Raw genomic sequence first — 19,710 nt, 5'->3', positions numbered from 1 at the left:
AAAAAACTATATACGGTTGTATACCACATTTGACAAGTAAGATTTATTTTATCTCCTTGGGAAATAATGTTTATCTTTTTATACTGGCAGCACTGATTCCTACATTGAGGTTCTGGATGGCTCAAGAGTTCATCCTGAAACTTACGAGTGGGCCAGAAAAATGGCTGTGGATGCTCTTGAATATGATGAATCAGCAGAGGATGCCAACCCAGCTGGAGCACTTGAAGAAATTTTGGAAAATCCTGAACGACTAAAGGATCTTGACCTTGATGCATTTGCAGAAGAACTGGAAAGGCAGGTTGGTATTTCTCTTGGTGGCTTTTCAATAGAATATGTAGTTTAGAATTGTTTGGCATAAGCAATTTACTACAAATCTTTAGCAACACGCAAAATGCAGAGTTCTTCCAGAATGTGCATGTTACCCTCGCTTTACAGCATCTGCAGAATCGTTAATGTTTATGGTTTCCTGTAAATTTTTTGTCTGATTTGCTACAGTAAACCTAGTCTGTAATTGGTATCTCATGTTACATTGTTTACTGATTTTGCTAGACAGATTGCTGTATGGTATGCTTGAATGGTATAATTTATAACAAGCTTTTTTTTTTGTGTTTGGTACATTAGTAATTCCTGTTTTCAATTACTTCAGCTTTTGAGGTACTTATACCAAGCCTTAATATTGTTTGATGGGATTTATTTTAATGATAATGTACAGTACTCAAGCTTCAGAAAAATATTGTATGCCAAGAACATTCAGTGAATTAGAAGTGCATGCTGTTCTTGGAAATATTTGTTTGTCACAATAGATAAAATTCACTTAAGATTTTAATTGTTTAATAAGTGATCGGCACAAACATTTCTTACAGTGTGTACTAATTAATTAAAACAAGAAACAGTTTTAGATGTCTGTATTGGAGTGATCAGTTCTAATTTAACCATTTCACAGGGCTATGGTAACAAAGGTATCACATTGTATGACATTCGAGCTGAACTGAGCTGCAGATACAAGGATTTGCGTGTACCATGCCGTGCACCAAACTCTGAGGAGATTTTCAACATGCTTACAAAAGAAACGCCAGAAACATTTTATATTGGTATGGCTTTCTCATTGTTCCTTAAATGGAAAAGTAGTGTTAAACATTTTCTTAATTCTGTGTACTTATTAGATTTCCTACAATTTTAACTTTTTTTTTATTGTTTAGGTAAATTAATAACGTGCAATGTCACGGGAATTGCTCACAGGAGGCCTCAGGGTGAGAGTTATGATCAGGCTATCAGGAATGATGAAACTGGTCTTTGGCAATGTCCTTTCTGCCAGCAGGACAATTTTCCAGAGCTTAGTGAGGTATAATTCTGTAACATTTTCTACAGTTGCTTCATGTTGCAGCATTTTTATCAATTTTAAAATTGAATCTGCTTAAAAATGATTGATTATTTTATGAAACACTGTTATCCTGACAGTATCTGCATAAGACATTTGACTGAGCCATAGACTGTAGTTTAGTTCCAGTCTAGAAACCTGAACAGGCACTGCCTAATTCTGGTGTACTGTATTGTCTGGGGTATAAATTTTCTAATTGCACAGGTAATTATAAAGTAACCCACAACACATTTTGAGGAGGAACCAGTAGTTCTCCCCAGGATTCTTACTAAGTTTATCCTTGAATTAGTGTAATTAGAAAACAAAGATTCAATCATTGCAAGTATTGTTGGACTTTGCTGCACACAAATTGTACATGAAATCCCTGTCATGTGTTCTGTAAAGGTGACTATAATTCTGAGCTATTGCCTCACGATTCTTTGAGTCACAGGTCAAGAAATGTAGTGCTGTGTCTCTGCCTGTCTGCTCGGAGAACTATTTCCAGTAAAGGACTGAAAGAATGTGTTGGGTGGATTCTCCAGTCAGGTGTGAGTCACTTTTGTCAGTCCATTAGGTGGAAATTTCCAGAGTAAAAGAACGCAGAGAGGAAGTGTCGTGCTAAACGTACCTCACCCACCAAAGGAAGGAAACTGACAGTCATTTAGGTTGTGCCCACAGTTCTAACCAACGCAGTCAGGATTTTAATCTATCAAAATAACCTGGTTTTCAAATGCTTTCATTTATTTTAAACCTCCAAAGCATTCAAACACCTTTTCGAAAAGAAAACTTGATTAATGGGTTATTAATGGTTTTTATACAAGTCTTTAGAAGGATTTAAGCATTCCTGAGCTCATGTTTCTGAAACACTTTCTAAATGACCAGACTTGTTTCTGGGATTCCTGCAGCTGTTTCTTTTCAGTAAAATCAATAGGAGAACGTCCCTTTTACCGCACACACACAGACACATGGAGGGGCACGCACAGACACATGGAGGGACATGCACACAGACAGACAGATCTCTGCTAGGTTCATAAACTAGATTTTAGAGAAATTAGTCCACCTTTCCTCTCCTTCACTTAATTCAATAATTATAATCCACTGAGGAAAAAGTTCCAAAGTACAGGCCATTGAGAGTTTTTTTAAAACACCAGTCAATCTCTAATACTTTAAAAGAAGTGTTAGGAGTGGATGTACATGTAGAAGCTACCCTCTTTCCCACATTGTTGCTCCAAATGTTCTTTAAGTAAAATCCTCAACAGTTAAGTAATTTAAAACAGAAAATTGTGCAAATGCTGCACAGATCGGGTCAGCAATGGTGTAAATGAAACGTTTTCAACCTTAAGTTAATTCTTCAGTCCCGCCAAAGAGTTTCAGCTGGAAACATCAATTGTACCCTTTTCCATAGATGCTGCCTGGCCTGCTGAGTTCCTCCAGCATTGTGTGTGTGTGTGTTGCTTAAGTTAATTCTGTTTTCTTTCCACAAATATTGCCTGTCTTCAGAATATTTCCAGTGTTTCCTGTTTTAATTTCGGGTGTCCAACATCTGCAGTTTTTTTAACTATACCAAATTTTTAAGTTAATCTTAAAACCTTATTTGTACTCTCCCTGCACCCCCCCCCCCACCCAACCTTCCAGGTTTGGAATCATTTTGACAGTGGTGCATGTCCTGGCCAGGCTATAGGAGTGAAGACAAGGCTGGACAACAATGTTACAGGTTTTATTCCAACAAAGTTCCTCAGTGATAAAAATGTTAAACATCCTGAAGAAAGGGTCAAGGTAGATATAATTCTATTGAAATAATTTCTAGTATTGCTAGATATCTGATGGGTGTCTAATTGACCATTGCTGTTCTCTTATAGATTGGCATGACTGTACATTGCCGCATTATGAAGATAGACATTGAGAAGTTTAGTGTAGACCTTACTTGTCGAACATCTGATCTGATGGATAAGAACAATGAGTGGAAGTTACCCAAGGATACCTATTATGATTTTGACTCTGAGGCTGCAGATCATAAAGTTGAAGAGGATGCAAAGAAAAAACAACAACGCACAAGTAAGTAATCTTGGCAGACACTGTTTAGAAAACTACAGTTTACTTTTTTTAGTATTTCATTTTTCAAAGTCTTAAGTTCCCATTTGCTCCTTGAATATGCTGCAACCTCTGACTGTGCAGGTTCATCATCAGACTGTGTAAGTATTCAAAACGTCACTGAGAGATTCTCATGATTCAAAAGGGACAGAGAGGGAGGTAAAAGGGGTGGGGGAGTGGCATTGCTAATCAGAGATAGTATCATGGCTGTAGAAAGTGAGGACGGTGGAGAGATTCTCTACTGAGTCAGCATGGGTAGAAGGGAGCAGTTACTTTATTGGGGGTATTCTGTACAGTACCCCAGCAATAGAGCAGTGGTCCCCAACCACCAGGCAGCAAAGCATGTGCTACCGGGCCGTGAGGAAACGATATGAGTCAGCTGCACCTTTCCTCATTCCCTGTCACGCACTGTTGAACTTGAACATAGGGTTGCTAACTGTCCCGTATTTGCCGGGACATCCCATATATTGGGCTAAATTGATTTGTCCCGTATTTCCCCCGCTAAGGTAGAGCGTTCCTATGAAACCTTTCATGCCGAAATGGTGTAAAGCGAAGAAGCAATTACCATTAATTTATGTGGGAAGAATTTTTGAGCGTTCCCAGACCCAAAAAACTAACCTGACAAATCATACCAAATAACACATAAAACCAAAAATAAGTAACACTAACATATAGTAAAAGCAGGAATGATATGATAAATACACAGCCTATATAAAGTAGAAATAATGTATGTACAGTATAGTCGGGAAGATGAAGGCAAAACCGATTTGTGGGAGAAAAATTCAGCACGTACGCACATGCGCAGACAGGTGCCCGCGCAAGGCTTTATGATCATGGTAGTCTTTCCTGGGGTAAAGTGTCCCGGGATTTGACTGCTACTTTTGTCCCTTATTTGGGAGTGAGAAAGTTGACAACCCTAACTGTAAAAGACATGTTAAGGTGAGTTTAACCCTACTTGAACACTACCCCCTCCAGTCGGCCAGTTAGCAAGAATATTGTCAATATTAAACCGATCCACGGTGCAAAAAAGGTTGGGGACCCCTGCAACAGAGGACTGAGGAAAAGATCAAGAGGCAGTTTTGGAAAGGTGCAAAAATAACGAGGGTGGTGTCGTAGGTGACTTCAACTTCCCTCATGTTGATTGGCACCTCCTTAGTGCAAAAGATGTAGATGGGGCAGAATTTGATGGGAAGGAGGGATTCCTAACACAGTATGTAAACAGGCCGACTAGGAAAGAGGCTGTACTAGATCTGGTACTAATCAATGAAGTTAGTCAGGTGACAGGTCTCTTCGTGGTGAGCATTTTGGAGACAGTGACCTTTAGCATAGCCTTGGAGAGGATAGGAGCTGAGAGTATGAGTAAGTATTTAATTGGGGGAGGGTGAATTATAATGCTAATTCGCAGGAACTTGGAAGTGTAACTGGGGAATAGGTGTGTGTATTCAGGGAAATGTACAATGGAAATGTGGAGATTGTTTAGGGAGCAGTTGCATGGGATTCTGGATAGGTTTGTCCCATTGAGTTAAGAGAAAGTACGGCAAATTCTAATGCTACAAGGCAGGAACTTGGGAGCATAAATTGGAGTAGATATACTTAGAGAAATGTCCGGTGGAAATATCAAGATTGTTTAGGAAACACCTGCATGGGGTTCGAGATAGGTTTGTCCCATTGAGGCAGAGAAGGGATAGATAGTAGGGTAAAGAATTCAAGAATGATAAGAGAAAGAAAAAAGCTTACTTAAAGTTTAGATGGAAGGATCAAATAGATTCTTAGAGTTACAAGATAGGAATCGGCCTAAGAATAGATTTAGCAGAGCGAAAAGAAGATATAGGAAGACCTTGGTTAATGGGATTAAGGAAAACCCCAAGATTTTTCACACATACACGAAGAACAGGAGGATGAAGGTAGAGCAGTGGATGTGGTGAATACGGATTGTAGTAAGGGGTTTGATAAGGTTCCTCATGAGAATCTCATTTAGCAAATCGGGAAGTATGGAATACAGGGAAACTTGGCTGCGTGGATTCAGAATTGGCTTGCCAGCAGAAAGTACAGCGTGTTAGTAGGTGGAGACTATTCTGCCTAGAGACTAGTATTCTTCAGGGATCTCTGCTCTGAGATTTTTATAAATGACTTGGATGAGGAAGTGGAAGGATAGGAGAAAAGACCTAATTTATTCAACCTATTCTCTTATGATGTGCTCTGTCATCCAGACAGCAACCTGGTAAATCTCCTTTGCATCCTCTCTAAAGCCTCTAGACCCTACCTGTAATATAGTGACCAGAACTGGCCACAATGCTCCAAGTGTGGTCTAATCAGAATTTTGACAGAGCTACAATATTACCCCACAACTCCACCATGGATGGTGCCGAGCCAGGCTGCGAAAGGAGGTTTGGGCATGGGGCTAGCAGCCCTATCCTGTTAAAAACTCAGCTACAGAACTTCGAAAATCTGCATCTTGAGAGAGAGGAAGGATCTTCGCCTAGAAGAGTTATGAAAATCATGTAGGGCAAATGGAAACCACAGGGCTGATCATCCTTTGGCCCAGGACAGAGGATTCTGGCGTGCTGCTATTGGCAGCCTATGCCCCAGCAGGGGTGTTGGAATGAAGAAGGACAGTACCTCACAACTTGTGAACTCAATCCTTCGAGTAATGAAGCCCTACACACCATAGGCATTCTTAACCATCCTATCAACTTCCTGGCAATTTTGAGGGATTTGTGAATGTGGACTCCAAGATCCCTCTGTTCCTCCATATTTCTTCTTTCAAGTTTATCACTTCATGCCTTTCCAGATTCAATTCCATCTGCATCCTATCAATGTCCCATTGTAATCTATGACAACCTTTTGCACTATCCAAAATATCACCAACCTTCATGTCATCTGCAAACTTAATAACCCATCGTGGACTCAATGTTCCCTCTTATTTGTGGATGACCAGCATGCACAAAAATCTTCTGCTGTGCTATGTGACAACAAATGTGCACACTGAATAATTTCTTCAATAGAAAGTGTTAATGAGCCACCTCTAAAATCTGCAGACAAGTCATGTGGATTCCATGTTATCAGCACTGTCTGCATCAGAAACTGGAAAAAGAAATGTGATTGTGTACAATCATGAAATATACAACATGCTAACTAGGTAGTGGGTGACAACCTTTTGTACGCAATTTAAATTCCCTTGTGCGCGAGTAAGCAAATGATGTGTACACCTTAGAGGGAGCATTATCTGCACTGTGCTGTGTTGTTCTAAGATATTTATTTGAAAACTTATTTCCATCTAACATGAGGTTTTCAACTTGAAAACTTTTTAGCACAGCACTTAACAGTACTGGCTTTTAATTCCCGCCGTTGCCTATAACAGGGGTCCCCAACCTTTTTCATACTGCGGACCGGTTTCATATTGACAATATTCTTGTGGACCGGCCTACCGGGGGGGGGGGGAGGGTTTAGGGTTGCCAACGTACAAGAGTAGCAGTCAAATACGTTGGGTTTACCCCGAGAAAGACTACAATGACCATGAAGCCTTCCGCGGGCACCAGTGCGCATGCGTAACTTGCGCATGTATTTACGTGCCGATTTCTTAAAAATTGTTTTTGCCGATTCTGTTGGCGGCAGCGGGTGGGGTGTGTTAATCACGACCGGAGTATAGGTGATAAGTGGCTAATACACTCAATTTCGTTTCTAAAAGGGTTTATCTAACGAATTTAATATTAAACACAAAGCGCATATTTTCCTCGCATGAATATAGCGATAAGACAATTATCAGGGGAGGACAGGGGAGCTTGAAGTGTTGAACAAACTTCCCGGTAGAAGTGGTAGAGGCAGGTTCGATATTATCATTTAAAGAAAAATTGGATGGGTATATGGACAGGAAAGGAATGGAGGGTTATGGGCTGAGTGCAGGTCGGTGGGACTAGGTGAGAGTAGCGTTCGGCACGGACTAGAAGGGGCAAGATGGCCTGTTTCCATGCCGTAATTGTTACATGGTTATATAAGTCACTTATAATAGCATCATAACATTTTAAGTAACGTTTGGATATCAAACACCGCATATTTTCCTTGTATGAACATATAAAATCATTGCAACGCACGAATATTGCTGAATCAGTGGGAGCCCTGGGCTTGTTTTCCTGCAACAGGACGGTCCTATCGAGGGGTGATGGGAGACAGCGATACTCGAAGGGGGTTCCTTATGTCTAGTCTATTCCGCAATTTAGTTTTCGTTGCATTCATCGCAGAGATATGTTGGAAATGAAAGCAACGTTTTCAGTGCTTTCCTGACTATCTCAGGATACTTAGCCTTGACTTTGATCCGGAATGCCGGCAGAGATGTTATGTCAAACATACTTTTCAGCCTGCCGTCATTTGCAAGCTCGAGGAGTTGATCTCCTTCCCGCGCTGACATGGATGACGTGCGGGTAATGACCTCGCGTGTGTTCAAGCTCAACAGCGCGTGACAGGGAATGAGGAAAGGTGCAGCTGACTCATAACGCCAAATCATATCGTTTCCTCGCGGCCCGGTAGCACATGCCTTGCATGTGGTTGGGGACTGCTGGCTGAAAAGGAGTTTGTACGTTCTCCCTGTGACCACGTGGGTTTCCTCCGGGTTCTCCGGTTTCCTCCCACAGTCCAAAGACATACTGGTTGGTAAGTTAATTGGTCAATGTAATTGGTCCCATGACTAGGCTGGGATTGAATCAGGAGATTTCTGGGCAGCATGGCTCAAAGGGCTTATTCCACACTGGTGCTCAATAAGTAAATAAAATCACTGTTGTGTTGACGGAAATGAAAGCTTTGTCCGTATTCAAACCAATTCTGTTTTATTAATTATTTACTTTGTGACTCTTTCTTAGCATACATCAAACGAGTAATAGTGCATCCATCATTCCACAATATCAACTTCAAGCAGGCTGAGAAGATGATGGAAACTATGGACCAAGGAGATGTCATTATCAGACCCAGCAGCAAAGGAGCTAATCATCTCACTGTAACCTGGAAAGTGACAGATGGGATCTATCAACACATAGATGTGAGAGAAGAAGGCAAGGAGAATGCCTTCAGTTTGGGACAATCTCTTTGGATCAACAATGAGGCAAGGAAAATGAGTTTTATTCTAATTTATCAGTGATTTATTAATTTACTCCATGTGGAATTTCTGTTGCTCATAGATCATGCTACACAGCACGTTACCAAAATTTTTGCTTTTACTTGCAAATGTAGTGTAAAATTGGTAGCTGTCACTATTCTCAAACTTGGAGTAAGTTGTTTCACATATTACACTTTAAACCTTCAAATCTACGTGGACAAATTTCCTATGTTCATATCTATTGGTATATTTTTCATCTGAGATCAAATACTGTTTGAAAATATCTTGCTGTAGAATCCCTTTGTAATCAGTACTTGATTCAGTTTGTCTTTAGTGTGATTCTGCTGTTGTGTATATGTAATAGTGACATAGAGTATGTTTGTTTATTTAAATAAGAATCTTAATCTGCATTTCCATCATCCAGGAATTTGAAGACCTTGATGAAATTACTGCTCGATATGTACAGCCAATGGCATCTTTTGCTCGTGACCTGCTCTATCATAAATATTACCAGGATTGCAATGGTGGAGACCGTAAGGTACTAGTATGAAAGTTAAACTTAGCTAGCTTAGTAACAGTTACGTGGTGAACAATTCTAATGTGTTTTTTAATGTTGGTAAATGAGGAATAAAAATATTCATCTTTGCATTAATTTTAAATCTTTTACTCAGCTGTTTTGCATTTTATCTCAATAGACTGGGCACTTTACAGTAAGCCACCTCAGTGCCTACCCAACGTGGATAGTGCAATAAAGTAATTTGTACCCTATTGAGAAGTGTATCAATTAGTAGAGAGGTGCTGTTTATGATCAGACACTACTGCCTCCACGTTTCATAGAAACTGGTTAAATTTCCCATGCTGATGAGGGGTCTCAGCTTTTTACCAGTTTCCATGAAAGAATGCAGAATAAGAGGTGCTTTTAACTTTAAGGAGTCTTAAAAGCATTTGAGTACTATATAGGATTCCCCTCTGAATCATTTTTGAGAGTAGATGCCTGAAATCAATATCCAGTGGTGGGGGGAGATAATTAAGTATGCAGTCACCCTTTAGACAGATTAAGGCACACATATGTTATGTTTGCTATCTTAGTTTATTCTAAATTCTGTGTAGTATTGACCTGATGATGATCTGTCAGAAGGCAAATAGAGAAATATCCACATTGCATAAGGATACTTATGTCACTGTTGTGCAGGGTAGGGAGTCAACCAAAAGATAAACTAGAATCGTTTACAAAAGGCACTACCTTCACTGAACCAAATAAGTTATCTATGGAAAACCGGGATTAACTAGCATTAACTGTAGCCTAGAAGCAAATTTTGTGAAATAAGGGGATAAAATTACAGAAATAAGAGAATTTGCGTACTTGGACTCAGCTTGCAATTATCAGTTAACTGCAGATAACACATTGGATGAAAGCAAATGAGTGAGAGTCCTGCAACAAGGCAGTAGATTTGCACAAGCAGTTCATAAATGTTTGTGGACAGATGAATGAGACATTGAGCCCCTCAAGCCTATTCAATTATTCATTGGATCATATTGATCTACTGCAACTCATTTATCAGTCTTTGATCCGCATGATGCCATTATCTACTAAAAATGTCTGCATTAGCTTTGGAAAATAGCAGTCTGCAGCCTTTAAATGGAAAGAATTTCAGATTTCCACCTCTTTTGTGTCAAAAGTGAGTCTTGAGTTCTTGTGAAGTGGCTTTTGTTTAATGTTGAAGTTATGTCACTTTGAGCTGGATTACCAGAATCCCCCAGCAGAGAGAGTAGGTGTCTTGTAAAAAGCTGTCAATCAAAACATTTCATTTACGCCACCTTTGACCCTTCAAATTCTAAGGAGCATACCCACTTTTATGTAACTTGTTATCATACAAGTGTTTAGACCCAGTAGTTATTCATGGCCAATGCATTCTTCCTGAAGGGCACAGTGCAAGATCTGCATAGTTCTTTAGATGGGCGGAATGAAGACTAGGTTGAACTGAAATGCAATTTTATTCCCACTATGCTTCAGTTTTCTCGAGGTAAAAGCCAATGTTTTTGTGTGTGGTGCATTTTAGAATGAAGAGCAAGGAAAGCCAATATGAATGGATGCTGCTGTTCTAAAGCAAATTTGTCAAAACTAAAGCTTTTAAGTTTATAAATATACAAATCATTGAATGCAGTCACTAAATGTTTTTAGAATTAGGATCGGAACTCAAGTGGAAGATTGATATAGTTTCGCAACATATAAATAAGTTTGACCATTGAGACAGATAAAGAAAAAAATTGCGAGCAGTGAGTGACTTGGAATTGCTGACATTAGAAGTAAAGGTCAGTTCAGCTGAGATGTTTTGGTAGTTATTCCAGAGAATCTCTTTGCTGAAATGTTGATCAAAGAGCACACAATGAAGTAATAAGGGGAAAAAATTGACTTTTTTTGCATTGTTATGGTTTGAAATGCAGTGCTTAAAAGGATAATGGAATCATATTTTTGTTAACTAATAAAGCTGATGAATGTCAGGAGGAGAAAAAGCACAGAAATGGGATTACTACAGCAGCAGTTTATGGGACAATAAGCTGAACATTCTCTTTAAATGAGTCCTGTATGTTAGTTTTCATAGAAATTAAGCAGAATATGCTGGCAATGCTTCAGACATCTGTGGAGAGGGAGGGAGAAAAGAAATTAACTTTTCAGGCCATTGATTTTCAGATTGTCTAAATTGGAATATACTCAGCATAACAGCTACACTTTTTCTATTTATTGCTATAAATTTACAATTGCTATAACCATCAGGAGTTTTTAACTATCTGTAATCCTACCCATCCAAGTCCTTTTGGCCATGTACCATTACTGTTTTGAATGACAAGAATTTGTCATTCTTGGATCTGATAACTGATACTTTGTGGATGAAATACCATCTGCCACATTCCTGGCCATTTGCTTAATTTGCCTTTGCCCCTTTCCCAGCTGTGTGACCTGCAGATTTAAACATGCATTTGTGCTGTAAATTATCCAAGATATTGATATATATGGGGAAAACCTTGAGGTCTATACCACAGCACATTCTATCAATCAAATCTTTCTTGCAGAAAATTGTATTTATGAAAATCTTACTTTACATTGACTAATTATGCTGTACAGTTTTACATCTAGTAATACTTAAATTTTCCTCATATAGTTCAACTGCCATCGATGTTCTTCCTCTACCATAAAAAAATTCTGTCCTTTGCATCAGCTGCAAAAAACTGCCAATATGTATACAACATGTATTCCAAATTTTTATTTTAAAACTTTTTGTAGTTTCTGATACTGCTTTGCTAATTACATGGCAAGTTGCAAGTAAGGTCAATGGAAATTAAGACTCACGTACAATAGCTGAAGGTGAACCCTCTGAAATTTACTCTTTCCACATACACCTTTATCTTCAGTGTGAATGACTTGTTACCCTCCTCATGGCAGTAATGTTTCACAACCTGAAGTGAATGCAAGTCTTACTTGAGTAGTTTATGTGGTGCACTCTGTTTATTTCATTGCCAATGGTGTTTGTTGATCTTATGGCCTTGGGTCTGGATTTGTTTGCAATGTGAGTTATAGAGTATCAGCTCCAGCAGATATTGATAACAAGAATATGCACAAAATAATTGTGTTGGCACGTGGCCAAGTGGTTAAGGCATCAGTCTAGTGATCTGAAGGTCGCTAATTCAAGCCTCAGCTGAGGCAACGTGTTATGTCCTTGAGCAAGGCACTTAACCATGCATTGCTCTGTGACGACACCGGTGCCAAGCTGTATCGGCCCTAGTGCCCTTCCCTTGGACAACATCGGTGGCGTGGAGAGGGGAGACCTGCGACATGGGCAACTGCCAGTCTTCCATACTACCTTGCTCAGGCCTGCGCCCTGGAAACCTTCCAAGGCGCAAATCCATGGTCTCATGAGACTAACGGATGCCTATTTCTATTTAATTATTTGGTCTCAGTAAGTATTGTATTAAGTTTTGAAAAGATGCAAAACTTCTAATGTGTATTTAAAAAGTATGAAAATAAAATTGACTACCTTCTGATAGCTGAAATAATAGTAGCCATAGATTCAAATGTAAGATGCGTGTTCAGATGAATTTTGAACAACGCTTTTTATTAATTGAAACATTGGTCAAGTGTACTGTGCCACCATCCTTTAGTCATTGGAGAAGGTCCAGATAGTACTAAGATTAGGTCAATCTTAGTTATCCACCAGAAGTTTAAATAGTTAATGTTTGGAATTGTACTGTACCCTCATTTCCCATGTGACCTAAGAAAAATATTAAATGTAGCATTGTTACTCTTTCTAGAAAATGGAAGAGATCCTATCAAAATCCAAAAGGGAAAAGCCTTCTTTTATTCCCTATTTCATTTCAGCATCAAAGGAACTGCCGGGAAAGTTTTTGTTAGGCTACCAACCTCGTGCCAAGCCCAGGTTAGTATCTACAAAGTGTCTTTATGTTCAGTAGATAAACTTAAGTAATTATCACCTTGTTAACCTTGATGAAAATAGTTGTCATTCTGAATAAGTCTATGTGATTGCTTCTAACTCTACCTTGAATTTATTATGAACATAATTCTGATTATCATACACAATGTAAACTACTTAAAGCCAGTTCTGTTGCTCATTGGATTTGATAATGATTAGCAATAACAGTTTTAATCTGAAAAGGCCTGTGAATCTGTAGTACAAATTATCTATCATTTCCCCCTTAATATCAATTTTAAAAGAAAAATCTAATATTTTTGTACTATTTTGATCATAAAGGTATAAATTGATTTGAGAATTTTAAGGAATTTTCAGATGACAACACAGCTGCTGTAGAAGATGAGTGACTTTATGGTTGAGGGTTAGGTTTTAAGGAATAGAGGTACAGAGGCGATATCGGCTAAGTTTTTTGTAGAGAGTGGCAAGTGTGTGGAATGGGTTGCCGGCGATGGTGGAGACGGATGCAATAGGGTCTTTTAAGAGACACTTTGATAGGTACCTGGAACTTAGAAAAGTAGAGGGCTATGGTAACCCTAGGTAATTTCTATAGGAAGTACATGTTTGGTACAGCATTGTGGGCCGAAGGGCCTATATTGTGCTGTAGGTTTTCTATGAATAAAACTCAGGCTGTCAGTAGAAAGTTGAGAAAATTTTCAATGAGATTGTAGCACATTTTCTGACGCTGAGGCTTTGGTTTAAGTTCTTCGGAAAGGAGATACATGTGAGTAATAGGTAAAAACAGGTTGGGTTTCTTTTAATATAGAGTAGGGTTTCTTTTAATGTAGAGTAGTTAAATTAAAAAGCTACCAAATTGCAACAAACTAAATAAAGATGTGGGATCAGATATGGTAGCTACATGATGTAGAAAATGATGGATCCCACTGTGGTTCCGGATGACCCTATCTGCAGCAAAGTGTTGATTGCTCGAGGAACTCAGGCGTAAAGTTGATGGTCTGGAAGCTGAGCTTCAAAAACTCCCATGCTTCAGGGATTCGGAGAGTTATCTGAACCTGGACGCTGTTTCGAGGTAGTCACACCCATTAGATTATCTACGTCAAATTCAGTCATTGCCCGGCGACAAGGTGTGATTGCGAGTGAGGCAAGTAGGGGTAACCAAGAGGTAGTGCCTAATACGTCTGAGATTGGTGCTGGCTATGAGGATGGGAATGGGAGCTGTAGAAAGAATGAGCAACCAAACTATGGCACTGTGGTTTAGGGACCCATCCAAGAGGGGAGAGAGAAGAGCAGTGTAGTTGTAATTGGAATCGTGTCATTAGAGGAAGGATTGAGAGTCGCAAAGGCTGTGTTGCCTGCTTGGTGCCTGGGTTCATGACATCACATCCTGTCTGCAGAGGAGTTTGAAGTGAGAGAGGAACGATTCAGTTGTCATGGTCCTTGTGGATACCAATAAAAAGGAAAAGTTCTAATGAGGAAATTTGAGCAGCTAGGGACTAAATTTAAATACGCAGAACCAAAAAGATAATAATCTCTGAATTTTTACCTGAGCCACATGCAAATTGGTACAGGGTTAATAAGATCAGAGAGTTAAATATGTGGCGTAAAGACTGATGTGGGAGAAATGGGTCTGAATTCTTGGGACGTGGGCATCTTATTGGGGAAGGAGAGAATGGGCTGCACCTAAACCATGCTGGGACCAGGGTGCTGTGAATAGAGCTTTAAATTAAATAGTATGGGGATAGGTTCAATAGCTTGGGAAAGTGTGGATAAAGTAAAAGGAAAGGAGAGCACAGGAGTGATTAGTAAAGTGTCTAGAACAAAGGAAAAGGACAGAAGTTTATAAAGGGATAAGAATTTTTTAAGTTCAGGCAACATGGAAACAAAATTGAAAAGGTAGTGAATACAGGACTCAAGGTATTTTACTTGAATACACACAATATACAAAGTAAGATAAATGATCTTGTAGTATAGTTAAAAGCCGGCAGGCATGATGTGGGCATCACTGAGTTGTGACTGAAAGAAGACCACAGCTAACAGCATTTCATCCAAGATTACACATTGTAATGAAAAGACAGGCAGTTGAGGGTGAGATGGCTTTGGTTAAAAAAACTGATTCAAGTTCTTAGAAAGAAGTGACATTGGTTCAGAATATGTAAAATCCTTCTGCGTAGAGTTACAAAAACGTAAGTATAGCAGGATCCTGATGGGAGTTAAATACCAGTGTCCAGACAGTAGCCAGGATGTGGAGTATAAATTACAATGGTATATAGAAAAGGCATGTAAAAAGGGCAGTGTTACAGTGGTTAAGGGGGATTTCGTTATTCAGATAGACTCAGAAATTAGGTCGCTGCTGGAACTCGATAAGAAACTTGTAAAGTGCCTACACGATGGCTTTTTAGAACAACTTTTGGTCAGGCCCTTTAGAGGAAAGGGCAACTTGGATTGGGTGCTGCATAATGAAGCATATCCGATTAGGGAGCTCAAAGAAAAGAAACCCTCATGACGCAGTGATCATAATGGTAGAGTATATCCTGCAGTTTGGGAGGGAGAAGCTAAAATCGGATGTATTAGTATTACAGTTCAGTGAAGGTAACTATAGAAGTTTGAGAGATGAACTGGCTAAAGTTGATTGGAAGGTAATGATGGGTGGAGTTTATGGGAGTATTTTGGAAGACACAGGATTGGTTAATCTCAAGGAAAAAAGGCATTCTAATAGGAGGATTAGGCCACGGTGGCTGACAAGGGAAGTCAAAAACAGTATAAAAGCAAAGGAGTGGACATTCAATAGAACAAAAATTAGTGGGAAACATTTTTTTTAAAAAACAGTGCAAGGCTACTAAAAAAAAGCAGTAAGGTGAAAAAAATGAAATATAAAGGTACAGTTCCAAGAAAAAGTTTGTGAACCTTTTCCAATTACCTGTTTTTCAGCATTAATTACTCATAAAATGTGGTCTGAACTTTATTTAGGTAACAATAATAGACAAACACAATCTGCCTAAACTAATAACACACAAACAATTGTACTTTTCATGTCTTTACTGAACACATTGTTTAAACATCCATAGTCCAGGCTGAAAAAAGTATGTGAAACCTTGTATTTAATAATGGGTAGAACCTCCTTTAACAGCAATAACCTCCACCAGACATTTCCTGTATCTGCGGATCAGACTTGCACAATGGCGAGGAGAAATATGAGACCATTCCTCCATACAGAACCGTTTCAGTTCATCAATATTTCTGGGATACCTTGAATGAACACCCCTCTTTAGGTCATGCCACAGCATCTCTATTCGGTTAAGGTCTGTACTCTGACTTGGCCATTCCAGAACACACATTTTCTTCTTTTTGAACCATTCTGTTGTTATACTGTTGTGTTTCGGATCATTGTCTTGTTGCATCGTCCAACTTCTAATAAGCTATAGGTGCCGGACTGCTACCCTGACATTCTCCTGTAAAATGTTTTGATACAATTTTGAATTCATTGTTCCCTCAATGAGTGCAAGCTGTCCAGGCCCTGAGGCAGCAAAGTAGCCCCAAACCATGATGCTCCTTGCTTCACAGTTGGGATGACATTTTGGTGTTGGTGCGCAGTGCCCTTTTTCCCCCAGATATAGTGGTGTGCATTTCTGCCAAAAAGTTCAACTTTTGGCTCATCTGTCCACAGAACATTGTCCCAGAAGCATTATGGAACATCCAGGTGGTCTTTTGCAAACTTGAGACATAGTTTTTATTTGGAAGAGCAGTTGTTTCCTCTTTTAGTGATCTCTGCAGGTCTCTTGCTGTTATCCTTGGGTTCTTTTTTTTAAACCTCCTTCAGCATTGCCCTAGGATGCCCACTCCTAGGGAGAATAATAACAGTAGTGAATTTCCTCCAACCATGTGTAAACAATTTTTCTTACTGTGGACTGATGAGCACTCGGGTCTTTAGAAATGCTTTTGTAGCCTTTTCCAGCTGCATGTATCTCTTCAATTCTTCTAAGGTCCTCTGAAATTTGTTTTGATCAAGGCTTGGTGCAGATAAACAAATCTTTCTTGAGAAGAACAGGCTCTGTCAGTAACCTGACTTTATGTGTCTTTTTTTATAGGGCAGGGCACTGCTATAACCCATACCTCCAATCTCATCTCATTGATTGGAACACTTGACTCCAAATAGCTTTTGTAGAAGGCATTGCCCCAGAGGTTTACATACTTTTTTTGAACCTAGACTGTGATTATTTAAATGGTGTATTCAATATTGACCAGAAGTCATCCAATTGTTTGTGTGTTATTAGTTTAAGCTGATTTTCTTTGTCTATTCTTGTGACTTAGAAAAAGATCTAGCCACATTTTATGTAGAAAACCAAGTAATTGCAAAGGGTTCACAAGCTTTTTCTTGCAACTGTAAGATGGCTGATACTTTTTAAAAGATAGCAAGACTTTTTTTTAAGGTATATAAGAGTAACAGAGAGGTGAGAGTAGACATCGAACCGCTGGAAAATGCTGGAGAAATGGTAAGTAGGAACAAATGAAGGATGGTCTAACTGAATAAGTACTTTGCATCTGTCTTCACTGTGGAAGACACCAGCAACATGCCAGAAATTTGAGAGTCAGGAGCAGAAGTGAGTGTTGTTGATATTACTAAGAAGAGGGTGCTTGGGAAGCTGGAAAGTGTGGGGTAGATAAGTCTTCTGAACCAGATGGACCACACTCCAGGCTTCTGAAAGATATAGCTGAAGAGATTGCAAAGGCATTAATAGTGATCTTTCAAAACTTACTAGATTCTGGAATGGTTTCAGAGGGCTGAAAAATTGTAGATGTCACTCCGGAGTGGAGTGTATGTTTCCAGTAGTGGAAAAGTCTAGAACTAGAGGGTATAGCCTCTGAATAGAAGGATGTCCCTTCAGAACAGAGACAAAGTTAAATTTCTTTAGCAATAGTGTGGTGAATCTGTGGAATTCATTGCCACAGACTGCTGTGGAAGCCAAGTCATTGGAGATAGTTAAAGCGGAGATTTATAGGTTCTTGATTAGTAAGGGTGTCAAAAGTTGCAGGGAGAAAGCAGGGGAATGGGGTTGAGAGGGAAAATAGAAATAAATTGAATGGTGGAGCAGACTCGATAGGCCAAATGGCCTATATCTGCTCCTATGTTCTACAGTCTTACTTTGTAGGCAAGGCATACCGTATGTTATTAGAGAGAATCTTACGTGAAACAAAGTTTATGAAAGAGGTATGTATAAAACATTAGTTGAAGTGGCAGTTGTAAGAGTTCATCAAATGAAATAATAGTTTACACTTAACGCTATTTTGTTTTGCAGGGTAGAGTTTGTCACAGTGACACCAGAAGGATATCGGTATAGAGGGCAAGTTTTCCCAACTGTGAATGGTTTATTTAGATGGTTTAAAGATCACTTCCAGGACCCAGTGCCAGGTAAGATGGGTCTAAATACAGACATCAGTGAAAATAATTCGTATGTAAAACATAAATGCTTTAAAATGGGCTGGAATTAAATGGTAAGAAAACTAAAAAAGTTTAATAGGTAAGATGTTCTACTTAAATCCACTTGGATCTTTTGACCTTAGCCTACTAAACTGGATAGAAGCTCAAGAATGTCAATGCAACCTGACATTAGAGCCTTGCACGTACCATCTCTTATGATAAAGTCCATTATGGCCAGGAATGTCAACTATTTTTTAATTTCCATAGATGCTGCCTGACCTGCTGAGTTCCTCCATTCTGTGTGGTGCGTCTGTTATGACCATTGTACTGTGTTGTTGGATTCTTTGAACTTTTGCAGATCTTCCCATTTGAAGTCTGGGAAATCTGCCTGATATTCCAGCAGCAAATTCCTTTCAGTGGAATAAAGTAGCTGTAAAGTGATCGATAATTCAATTTAATTGATTTTTTTTTAATGCTCGTTTGCTTTAAATTTGTTTTTAATGGTCTTGAGTGATTCTGAGTATTAAAGATATTCTCTAAGAAAGAGGGCTCTGAGGACAAACATAATTCAATATATTTTAAGACAAGATGTACATTGCCATTTGATTTTTGTTTTAGTGGTTAACATTGTGTAAAACATTCTTTGAATGTACTAACAAATGTGGATCCCTTTTCCTAGGTATAACACCTTCAAGTACAAGTAGGTCCAGTAGAACTCCTGCCTCGATGGATGCAACACCAGCTAACATTAATTTGGCAGGTACATGTGTGAAAATGCTTGAATTTGTGTTCAAAGTATCCATCACTTAACATTCCTGATTTTATGCTAATCTTGCTGTCTTCCTGGGCTGATGGTTTTTTGTTTTACTTTCACTGTTAAATGAAGTTACATGGCACTGATTGTAGAGATGCCATTGAATAGATGTGATGTAATGTACAATGATCTCAGTAGATTGTATGCAATTTTTACACAAACCCTTCACTTACTATTGCCTTTCTAAACACTATCATAGGATCACCTTGAATTTACAATTTAAAGTAGTTCAATAATTAGCATGAGTGCAACATAAAAAGTTGTTTGAAGTTTCACCAATAGGATTTTAGTCGATTAGTAATTGAGAAGTTAATGTAGCTGTTTCTTCTCTTCCCAACATCTTATCTTCCACAGTAATAGTCTGTGACCTAATTGGACACCTTCGTAATTCTGTTAAGTTTGTGAATAAGTATAACGGAGCATTTAAATGGAGATTCTTGTCTTGGGCATCAAATTTCTACCAAAGAAGTTAAAATGAAGTTCGAGTCTCCAAGGCTAAGA

The 19,710-nt window shown here is 38.9% G+C and overlaps 1 protein-coding gene across 1 annotated transcript in view; it reads left to right on the top strand.

The window, feature by feature from the left end:
• Positions 1–19,710, top strand: part of supt6h (SPT6 homolog, histone chaperone and transcription elongation factor) — a 73,937-nt gene that overhangs the window by 45,994 nt on the left and 8,233 nt on the right. The window contains exons 25-34 of the mRNA XM_063031795.1: positions 91–298; positions 944–1,091; positions 1,200–1,342; positions 2,993–3,133; positions 3,217–3,412; positions 8,302–8,540; positions 8,959–9,072; positions 12,843–12,967; positions 18,274–18,386; positions 19,075–19,155. Of these exons, the coding sequence (XP_062887865.1) occupies positions 91–298; positions 944–1,091; positions 1,200–1,342; positions 2,993–3,133; positions 3,217–3,412; positions 8,302–8,540; positions 8,959–9,072; positions 12,843–12,967; positions 18,274–18,386; positions 19,075–19,155 (1,508 nt within the window). The remainder of the gene's footprint in view (positions 1–90; positions 299–943; positions 1,092–1,199; positions 1,343–2,992; positions 3,134–3,216; positions 3,413–8,301; positions 8,541–8,958; positions 9,073–12,842; positions 12,968–18,273; positions 18,387–19,074; positions 19,156–19,710) is intronic.

This window comes from Mobula hypostoma, chromosome 23 (genome assembly GCF_963921235.1).
Source record: "Mobula hypostoma chromosome 23, sMobHyp1.1, whole genome shotgun sequence".
NCBI lineage: Eukaryota > Metazoa > Chordata > Chondrichthyes > Myliobatiformes > Myliobatidae > Mobula > Mobula hypostoma.
Note: the sequence above shows the minus strand (reverse complement) of the source record. Positions and strands in the feature narration are given on the sequence as shown.